This window comes from Megascapheus bottae, unplaced genomic scaffold, assembly GCF_031878675.1.
Source record: "Megascapheus bottae isolate mThoBot1 unplaced genomic scaffold, mThoBot2.hap1 H_3, whole genome shotgun sequence".
NCBI lineage: Eukaryota > Metazoa > Chordata > Mammalia > Rodentia > Geomyidae > Megascapheus > Megascapheus bottae.
Window position 1 is genome coordinate 749,087 of NW_028327860.1, and position 11,144 is coordinate 760,230.

The following is an 11,144-nucleotide window of genomic DNA, read 5'->3' on the forward strand; positions in this document are numbered from 1 at the left end:
AATATCCACAGTGACCCACGTGTCACTGCAGAATAAAGGCCCATCCACTTTCAGTTACCCGGAGAACTCTGGCACTCTGTCTGTCTGTCTGCCTGCCTGTTGTCACCAGCTTGCAGGCTGGCAGCCGCTGGCTGCCCCAGGGCTGGGAAGATGAGTGTCACAGGGACCCCATCTGGGCCACACATGCTGTTGACGTCCACAGCCACATAAAAGGTGACAAACAACCCAGGAAGGTTTTGCCAACAAACATTTACAACAACGCACAGCAGTTATGTCAGCCAACTCAAAACAAATGAATCTGTTTACACAATGATTCCAAGATTCGTGAGTTCATGTCATCAGCATTCTCTGGGTTCTGGCATAGAAAATCTAATTTTTCAGAACAAATAATAAGAGTATTGTTAAATTCTTTTTTTGAATTATTTACTTTACTGTTATTATAAAGGTGGTGTACTGAGGGATTACCGTTTCATGAGTCAGTGAGTCTGGTAATGAGTATGTTTCCTTTCATACAGTGTCGTCCCTTCCCCCACTCTCTTTTAAATTGTTAAAGACTTTATTGAATAATATTGTTTTTAATCTCCTGACGTCTATTAAAACAAAAGTATTAAAAAAAATTAAAAGGTACCTGATGAATGTAACTGTAATCCCTGTATACAATTTTTAATTTATTTAATTAATTAATTAAAAGGGGGCCGGGAGTGTGGCCTAGTGGTTGAGTGCTCGCCTAGCATGCACAAATACCAGGGTTCGATTCCTCAGTACCACATATACAGAAAAAGTCAGAAGTGCTGCTGTGGCTCAACTGGTAAAGTGCTAGCCTTGAGAAAGCTCAAGGACAGTGCTCAGGCCCTGAGCTCAAGCCCAAGAATTGGCAAGATAATTAATTAATTAATCAATTAATTAAAAGGGGGAGGAAATAAGGATAGCAAGAAAAGAAACAGAACTGGTAGCTCTGGTGGGCTGGTGGACTGCACCTTCCTCCAAGACAAAAAGCAGGGTCTGCAGGAAGCGGGACAAAGGCCCTGGAAAGCCAGACTGGATGCTGAGGTTTGAGCCCCCAGAGGCTCCTGTGTGACAGGCTGGGTGGTCTCCCCATGGGCCCACAGGAAGTGACAGGTCCTGAGGCCTTGCACCTTCCTAGTGGACTGGTTCCTGGCGGATTCACAAGAGGGAGGTGGTGGGAATCCACAATGCCTGTAGGAAGTATATCTCAGAGTTGGGGGGTTCTGAGCCAGAGGGTCTAGGTAAAGAGTACACAGGTCCTGTGATGGACAGGAAGCAGTCTGTGTGCTTCCTGTCTCCATGTGGACACCTCCACACTCTCTCCACCATGACAACCTTGGACCAAAAACCCCTCAACCCATGAGCTGAGATGAATCCTCTCCCCTTGAAGTTGCTCCTCCTGAGCACAGCAGGTGTCGAGGAACACATGTCCCCACCAGGGACATGTGTTGTGAACTCACTCAGGAGACAAGATTCCATGGCAGTTTCCAGAAAACAAAAAGAAACAGCAGATAGAATGGTGCCGTGAGGCCGGGAGTGTGGCCTAGTGGTAGAGTGCTTGCCTAGCAAACACGAAGACCCAGGTTCGATTCCTCAGTGCCACGTACATAGAAAAGTCGGAGGTGGTTCTGTGGCTCAAGTGGTAGAGCTCTAGCCTTGAGAAAGCCCACGGACAGTGCTCAGGCCCTGAGTTCAAGCCCCAGGACTGGCAAAAAAAAGAGAGAATGGTGCTATGAGGGAGGCTTGGAGAGAAATTCTAATCCCCAAACACACATTTATAGGACAGAGACTTGAAACCGAAGGCTCAATGCTTTTGAGTCGACTGTAAATCGGATTACAGTGGAGATTTCTTCCTCATCCTTGGATGTCAACAAACTGCACTGATGGCAGTGGCATGGGCCTGGCATCTCACCGAGAATTTCTACACCAATTGGCCTACCCAGAATTCACACCAAACAGGTACAGAAACGGCCCCAATCTGAGTTAGTTCAAGAAATACTCATTAATGTACCTGAGGGTACACATAGTTGGTTAAGAAGAAAAGCTAGAATTCAAACTCTAAAACCCAATGTGTGTGTGGAGGAGGGGGGTGGGGTGGTGGCTAACAACAAAGATCCAAAAGAAAGTGGCAACGCTTCAGTGGCAGCTGGATTCGCACTCAGCGGCTCGGTGTAGAATGGGACCCTGCACAAGGCTTTTATAAGTTGGCCCGGCAGGCCTTTTTTATTGCACAAGCTCCTATACTGAATTTTCCATATTAACTTGCTTCCATTGTTCTAGGTTGGGCCTACAGTAACTTTAGCCCTCTTCCAGATGTTTCCTGACATCAGTTTCCAAGATGTGCGGACCAGCTGTCTTTAAAATTGCAGGAACTCCGTGTTGTGTGCATTATTTATGCAAATGGAAAAGCCAGGAGAAGAAGCCAGCGGCCAGAGCCCAGGATGAAAGGAGAGGGGCGGGCAGGAGTCTGGGGAGGGCCTGGGCGGCCTGCACTGGCTCACAGGCTAGGTGGAGAGCCAAGAAAGCAAGCTGCCTTTGATCGTTCCCCAGCCGCCCGCTGTCCTCACCACCACTGCCACAGGATGTTAGTGTCCTCAACTCCGGGTCAGGATGGGATTCTGGAAGCTTCCCCGGTCAGTGTCAGTGACACCAGTGGACTGACTGCCAATCTCCTAGTCAGTAGTTAGTTAGCAAGGCCTGCACAGATGAAGAAAAGCTCCTCCTGCGAAGTGTGAGCCCCTTAACAGAGGATGCTGTCCCGTGAGCTTAGACGCCCAGTTACAACTGCCCTCTTCACAGCACCCTCAGGCCTGCTGGCCTGTCGGTGTGCCAGTGAGGGTGGGAGGGGCAGTTCTCAGAGGCCTGGCTCACCAGGCCCTTCCTGGGCTGGAGACCTGAGAGCCATGTCCCCAGGAGAGGCCAGCCTCTGCCTCAGAGGTCATCTTCAAAGTCACTGGCTCTGCTTCTCTTCTCCCCTCCATGGATTCAGCTCACATTTGACTCCTGGTGGCCAACAAAACCAGATGCTCCAGGTCTTCCCATTCCAGTTCACCTTCCCAGCTGGCAGCTTGGAGAGTTGTTTCCTTAATGCACTCCTTGAAGACGGCCCGGCTGGTTTGGGGGGAGCCAGGCTGTCCAGACACTGGGCAGGGACTTCCTCCCAACGACCTGAGGGGCAGCTCACTGGCTAAGCAGTGTGGGGCCCTACCCGCTGGGGGGGGGGGCAGCTCTGCCAGCACATGCCATGTGGCTGGGCCAAATCTTACCACTTGCCAGCTGTGAAAAACAGTTTTAATGATAGCTCTGATTGCATGAGATTCCTGCAAAATGAGATGGATTTACAACTGTGGAATGTTTATGGAACATTCCTTCTGGCAAAGGAAGAAATCAGGACATGATAAACTCAGCTTCTCGGCCTAGTGAAGAGCAGGGCTAGGGTATAAACTTGGGTTCACACTTTGTCTCTTCTTTTCTTACTGTTCCAAGCTCCAGGACTGCACAATAAACAATAAAGTTCCCTTTCAGATTTAATAAACCTTACCCCCCCCTCCATCCTACAGGAACCATTAGGGTTACCTGTGCCAAACAAAAGTCCTCAGCTTTCACCTATATACCCGGAGTCTCCTGATCTGCCAACTGTACCCTGGTACAGGGAGGGAGGTGGGGGTGGGGCCATTGTTCCCTCCTCTGGGCTGTGTGGTGGGCTGGCTGTTGAGGGCCTCTGGGATTAGAAAGCCTGCTGTTCCGCTGTCCCCTGAAGTTCTTCCCAGGGCCTGGAGCAAGTCCGCAATCCTCCAAGTGCCCCAGAAGGCTTTGGGACTCGGTGTGCGCCCCCTGGTGTCAGGCTGTGAGTGAGCGGGGCAGGGTGGAGCTGGCACTCCTAGGGGAGGCGGGCCTGGGATCCGTGGGAGAACTCAGATGCTCTGGAGATGACATTTGCTCCAAGCTTGGGCTCTAGTTGAGCGTCTGGGTGAAGACACTGAGACCATCGTGTTTGTGGATGGTAAGAAGAAATCCCGCTGTGCTGTGTAGTGCCTCCTCTACCCATCTTCAGTGAGAAACCTGACCTTCAAGTAACAAGACTGACTTCAGCCAAGTGTATCCACATTCCTCTAACTCCTCACCCTGAACTCAGGGCCTCGCATCTTCAGTAGGCTTGCTTGCTGGAGGCCCTACTTCTTCAATCATGACCCCAGCCCAGATTTTTGTTGGTTAATTGGAAACCAAGTCTGGCAAATCTTTTGCCAGGTTGGCTCTGAATCCAGATCTTACAGGTTTCAACCTCCTAAGTAGCTAGGCTTACACGTGTGACTTCACTGCCTGCCTATGTGTGTTCTCCTGTCCCCAGCACTGGGCTAGAACACAGAGCTGCTCACATGCTGGACAAGTGCTCTTATCACCAAGTCATGTCACCAGCTCAGGAAGAACCATTTTTTGTTGTTTTGTGGGTTATGGGGCTTGAACTCCACCTGGGTGCTGTCCTTGAGGTCTTCAGCTCAAGGCTACCACCCTACCATTGAGCCAAACCCCACTTCCCATTTTCTAGAGGTTCATTGGAGAGAAGAGTCTCAGGTCCTTTGGTGCCCGGGCTGGCTTTGAACCTTGATCCTCAGATCTCAGCCTCCCGAGTAGCTAGGATGATAATAAGAACAAATTTTTAAAGCAAGGAAGGAGGTTCAGTGAGAAGTTTTGCATTAAATGATTCCAAGGGTTTAAGAACTGCATGAGATTTGTAATTTATGTCTTGATAAAGTGGAAACAAAAATATCCAGGAAAGAATACCCAATAGTCACACATCAGAGGGCCTATAGGTTTCCATGAAAAGCCTGTAAATACCCTGCTCATGATAAATGATAAATCATTTCTGCCTTCTCGAAGAACACAGTCAAAATGGCAAAAATAAGACATTTCTGGGCCGGGAGTTTGGCCTAGTGGTTAAAGTGTTTGCCTAGCATGCACGAAGACCCGGGTTCAATTCCTCGGTACCACATATAGAAAAAAGCCACAAGTGGTGCTGAGGTTCAAGTGGTAGAGCTCTAGCCTTGAGAAAGTCCAAGGACAGTGCTCAGGCCCTGAGCTCAAGCCCAGGACTGGAAAAAAAAAAAAAAAAAAAAAAAAAGACATTTCCTTTTCAGGTAACTCAAAAAAGAAAAACCCCTTCAACTCACTTGAAGTCACCTGAGCTTATAGGCATTTTATTTGTAATAAAGACACGGTTTTCCAACCATGTGAGAACACAGTACCCTTGCCGTCTTCCCATTGGTAATCTGTGGTTTTAGTCTTTGGGTGAACTGAGAGGCCTCGTTCTGGGAACACAGCACATTCCTCTGAAAACCACAGGCATCCACTTCTCGAGCGCTGGCACGCAGGTGAAGAATTCCACTCTCCTCTCCCCGTACACCTCAGGTGACCTCAGGCGCCCCACCTGAGAGCAGCTCCGCCCCTCACTGCACTCTAGGGACCCTGGTACTGGGCTCTGACCTCAGCTTCCCCCACACAGGACCACAATGCCACCATGGAATCGTGAGGGTTCCAGCCATCTCCAGTAGACACCAGGCCAGAGGAACCTTACTCAGCCTAGCACCACCTCCCAGGAGAATCTTTCTAGCAGCCCAACAAACACAGCTCCAGCAGATAGCAACCACGGGAACCCCCTCTTCAGAATGTGCCCCCCAATTCTTTCCTAATGAGCTTACGGATTAAACTACTGCAGAGGAGGGAATAACCTTAGCGCTGCACACTAAACTGAGAAGATTAGGACTTTATCCTTTGTTCGACACACAACAGCAAAGACTCCTAGCACTTCATAAATATTTAACAAAATTCAATCTGGGCCAGGTAAAAGGAGAGCTAGGAAAGGTTTCAAAATTTGCTTTGTTTTTCTCTTCTCCCCATACAATGTTACACACAAGTGGATTACAGGTCCTGTAGGAAAGAAAAAAATAAATGAGGCAAAAGACCTCACATGGTTGGTGGGAAGAGGCAAAACTCCTTTGAGCCTGGGTTGCCAGGCAGACTGTTAGGAAGCGAAGGAAAACCAGGCGTGCTCACCAATGGAGCCCAGTGACCCAGCAGTGGCACCAACTCACACAGCACAACGAAACAACCCAACTTAGAAGATGTTACTTGGGGCTGGGGGCCGGTGGTGTGACTCAGGAGATCTGAGCACAGCAGCTCAGAGCCAGCCCCGGCAGGAACGTCTGAGATGCGTATCTCTAATTAACCACCAAAAGCGGCAAGCGGATCTGTGGCTCAGTGTTAAAGAGCTACCTCAGGGAAATGGCCCAGATCCTGGGTTTAAGCCCCAGAATCGGCACACACACAAATGTTACTTGGGTTTATAATGGCAACAACCTAAGTAAAAGCCAAGTTTTAGAGTACAATGTTAATGTAGGTATTTGCAAACCTTCCATTACTTTGTGCTTTAACTCTACTACCAGAGTAAAAATTAATACTGGTGATGGTGGCTACCATCCTAACTACTTGGGTGGCTGAGATCTGAAGATTATGGTTCTAAGTAAGCGCAGGCAGGAGAAGTCTGTGAGACTCTTATTTTCAATAAGCTACTCAAAAAGCAAGAAGTACTGCTGTGGCTCAAGAGGTAGAGAATTAGTCTAAAGCAAATAAAACGGGTACAGCACTTGGGCCCCAAGTTCAAGCCCCAGGACTGGCATATGCAAAATTTAGCTGGGCAAGATGAAGTATGTCTGCAATCTCAGCACTTAGTTGGCAGATGCAGTTGCAGGCTAAAGTCTCACCTGGGCTACCAAGGAAATTGTCTTCTGAAAACAGCAAAATAACTGAAATGACTCAAGTTCAAACCTTAGTAGTGCAAAAAAAAAATCCTATCCTCGGTTATCAGGTAGAGCAGTCTGAGTTCTCTGGTAGAGAATTCAAAGCCAGAAGCAGTGCATGCACAGCACCCAGGAGGCTGAGGTAGAAGGGTCATGGGGTGGAAGCAGACCTGAAGTACACATGCACACGCACGTGCACACGCACACTAGACGTGTGCTTATGTAAGTATATATTTAAGCATATATGTAAGTAGCTGGCAAAAAAGCCTGGCTGGAAGCATGGCTTAAGTGGCAGAGTACCAACCAGGCGAGCAAGCTGATCAAGAGTTCAGGCCTCGGTACCATCAAAAATTAATCACACCAGCAGGGCAGAAGTGATTATTTGTTTGTACCATAATAAAGAGGGCCTGCAAAGTGACTCCAATTCATACCTGAATAATCACGAAGGTGTGTTCAGTATTTAAAGACCCAAACCATAGTGTCTTTCAGTTGCCCTGGGTAGTGGGAAAATTAATCCTTAATAAAATGCAGTTTATGACCACTCAAATTTGAGTACTACTGAAATGAATCAGCCATCACAATATGAACCCAAGCCTAGTAAATACTACTTGTCACCGCGTACAAAACTGTGCAAATGGCCTATAGTGTAGGTATATTGTTAGAAAATTACATTTACTTTTAAATGATTCTGTACTAATCACTATGTAGGGTACTTTTAAAATCCCACAACACTGAACTGCCCTAAACAGTATTAAACTGTGAATTTTGTTTCCAAATTCTGATCAACAAGAAGAAAGCAATAACGGTAAGCAGACATGACAACACACTAAAGCCAGAATATTGGTTTAAAGTACAAAAAGAACTTCCATCTGTCCCGAAGTGGTCGATCTTTACACCAGGGAGGGACCCAGGGCCAGCTCTGGTGTGGAAGAGCAGGGACATCTAGGGACATGCACAGTGCCATCGTGCATCACGAAACCGCTCTTGCAAAGCAGTCCCCAGATACCAACAGTCATAGGCCAAGGGGCCTCCACTGGACAGGAAGCCACTCCTGGAAGGTGGACCCCAGGGGTGTGGGGCCCTACTTGATGTTACGGACGACCCTCCTACAGTGGCTGTTCTTCATTTCCGCCAACGCTTGTTCCAGCTGCTGGACTAGATGAAGCAGGGTGGCGGGGTCCGTCTGCACAACTCTGGTGCTGTGACCTCCACTCTGGTCCAGGTGCAGCTTCAGGGTCACCGAGGGCTTAATCTGCTGTCTCAGGCTTCTGCTTGCCAGCTTGATTGCACATAGAAAAAGCACAGTAACAGCTGAACACTTGTCACTGTCTTAACCTTGTACAAAACTAAAAGATAAATCTCACAAAAAGTAATGTGAGATTTGTGCATTTGTGGCGCTGAGGATGAACCCTCCCCACCAGGGTGTGTGCGGGGTCACACAGGGTGCGCGTGTACAGGGAGCACCAAGGCAGGCAGGTGTATGCACTGGAACTCAGGATTAAAGGAGGGCAGGCCTGTGGCTGGCAGGAGGGCCAGGTCCCTTCCGTGGCTGCCTCATCTGTGACAACTCACCAGGCTGTACCCTGTATTTCCTTGATGCATGCTACGTTTCTGCTCAACGTTCTCCTTACCCAAAATGCCAATCTCATAATTACACAAGTGAAACAGCTGAACACATTGAAAATGAAAGGAAACAAATTATTATACACTTTTGAGAAAGAACATCAAACCTAAGTTTCCAATCAGAATCTGGTTAAGGTGATCAAGGATACAGCAAGCACAGCTAGCTCTTAAATAGTCTATACTGCATGTCATGTTGAAGAAGCCATACCTGTACATCCAGTCTCCACTCAAGGCTATGGTAGCTGGGCAGGGTCGGTGATAGTTCACTCAGAATATTTCTGATCTCCTTTCTGTTTTCCAGATACAGCTGAAGCAGTAATTTGTTCAGTTCTTCAGGGAATCCCAGAACAAAAACAGAGTCTTGGAAATCCAGTTCAGAAATCTAAAGCAATGAGTTTAACACAGATTATCAATATTTTTGTCCACTAAATGCTGAAATACATTCAAAAAGAAGTGGATACTTAAGCGAGATGTGTTAAATTGTAACCTCCTTGTACAAACTTGTAAATTCAGAAAAAAAAAATACAAGAGACAATACATGATATCCCATAATTCATTCGCCTACAAGATTCCTTACAGTTAAAAGGAAACCACTGCCTACATTTCCAAAATCTGACTTAGTGATATATATAAATACTCGCTCATCCCTGTAGTCCTAGCAACTCAGAAGGCTGAGACCTGAAGATCTGGGTTCGAAGCCAGCATGGACACGAAAGTCTTATCTCCAATGAAACACTAAAAGCAGGAGGCAGAACTGTAGTACAAGCGGTAGAATGCCAGTCTTGAGTAAGAAAGCTACAGGATAGCACCTAGGCCCTGAGTTCAAACTCCAATCCCAGCACACACATGTATACACATGTACATGCACACGTGCGCGCGCGCGCACACACACACACACACACACACACACACACACACACACACTCCAGGTTAATCAAACCAGTCAGCAGAAGCCATTACCATAAGCTTTGAGCTCTCGGTGAGGAGATATGTTAGTCCTTCCACCCCATGTTGGATGGTATCACTGCTCACATTAAGCTTTCCTAAGAAAGAAAAGGGAAATGAACAAATTTTTTGTGTATTCTCTCTCCTTCTATTTAAAAGGAAACATTTTCAGTTACTCCACGTTTTCAAGCACTGCAATGAAACAGACTAAGTGGGGTATGCCTTCCGCATTTCCTTCCAAGCAACCAAGACCACAGGTAGCCTTGTGGAGCCCACTTCCAAGCCTGCACTCCTCTCCTGGGCTGGCTAAGGAAACACTTGACTTCATCCCCAGGCCCCTCCCCACTTCCACAAAAGAAAGCTGCTCACAGCCCACCCAGCTACTCCACAGCATTCCACTAAGCTTCAAGCACTTCAGCAATGAAGACAGTACTAGGTTTACTTTTTTCATGCCAGTACTGGAGCTTTTACTCAGGAGTCCCTAACTCTCCCTTCGTTTCTTTTACTCAAGGCTGGCACTCTAGGACAGCTTGAGCCACAGCTCCACTTCCAGTATTTTTGCTGGTGAATTGGAAGTTAGGAGTTTCTAGGATTTGTCTGCCAGGGCAGGCCTCGAACCTAGATCCTCAAATCTCAGCTTCCCAAGTAACCAGGATTACAGACTCAGGACACCAACGTCTTTTCAAATATGAGGAACCCGGGCCAGGAGTTTGGCCTAGTGGTTAAAGTGCTTGCCTAGCATGCACGAAGACCCGGGTTCAATTCCTCAGCACCACATACATAGAAATAAGCCGGAAGTGGTGCTGAGGCTCAAGTGGTAGAGCTCTAGCCTTGAGAAAGTCCAAGGACAGTGCTCAGGCCCTGAGCTCAAGCCCAGGACTGGGAAAAAATGAAAAAGCAAATATGAAGAACCCACATGTAAGCCCTCCCTCCCCAACTACCTGGGGGTCGACAGGGACTGTGGCTTGATCAAGATCCCGGCGGAGCGTGACTGCTGCCCTGGGAACCGGCCCTGCAGCGCGCACCCGGAGAAGGCCTCCAGCGGTTCTGCGAGCCCCGCCCGCAGGCCCCGCCCGCAGGCCCCATCCCAGGCCCGGTCCGCAGGCCTCCCGCACCCCCGCTCAGCCCGCAGGCCCCGTCCGCAGACCCCGTCCGCAGGCCTCCCGCACCCCCGCTCGGCCCGCAGGCCCGGTCCCGCGCCCCCTCTTACTGGCTGCGCCATCGTAGATCTTGGGGTTCGACCCTCGCCGCAGGAACTCCACGGCGATCCGCCCGAACTCGGCGACCACTGAAATGAAGCGGGAGAGCGTGAGCGCAGGGCCGCGGCCGGCCCCCGGCGGCCCCCGCCCGCCCGCCCGGCCCCTCACCCGCGCGGTCCACCCGCGGCAGGAAGGCCAGGTGCTCCCGGTGCTCCGCCGACAGATCCAACAGCATCCCGGCCGCTCCGCTCCGCGCTTCCGGCCCGCCCCCGCCCCGCACTTCCGGCGGCTCCGGCCCCGCCCCGCACTTCCGGCGCGCGTCCCGGCGAGAGCGGCTTCCGGCGTGGCGCGGCCGGAGCGGGCGCTCCGCGTTCCGCCCGGCGCTGGACTCCCCGGAGCTCGCCGGCGCGTGGGGGAGCGGGCGAGGGAAGGGAGGCGCGAGAGCGTGAGGCGGCGGGGAAGGCGGGAGCGCCGCCCTCGTGGAGGTAGGTAGGGCGTCCCGACGCGGGGGCCCGGCGTCCCCGAGCCGGGCCGGAGCGGCCGGCCACGCCAGCCCCGGACGGACGTCCACCGGACA

General features: G+C 49.9%; 1 protein-coding gene across 1 annotated transcript; it reads right to left on the reverse strand.

The window, feature by feature from the left end:
* Positions 1-7,627: 7,627 nt before the first annotated feature.
* Positions 7,628-10,846, reverse strand: LOC150038939 (COMM domain-containing protein 2). Its single transcript, XM_090328194.1, has 5 exons — positions 10,736-10,846; positions 10,579-10,656; positions 9,384-9,466; positions 8,632-8,805; positions 7,628-8,079 (listed from the first exon to the last, which is right to left on the reverse strand). Exons 1-5 carry the CDS (start codon positions 10,800-10,802, stop codon positions 7,882-7,884), a joined length of 600 nt encoding a protein of 199 aa, XP_090184320.1. The 5' UTR covers positions 10,803-10,846; the 3' UTR covers positions 7,628-7,881.
* Between the last annotated feature and the right edge of the window lie 298 nt (positions 10,847-11,144).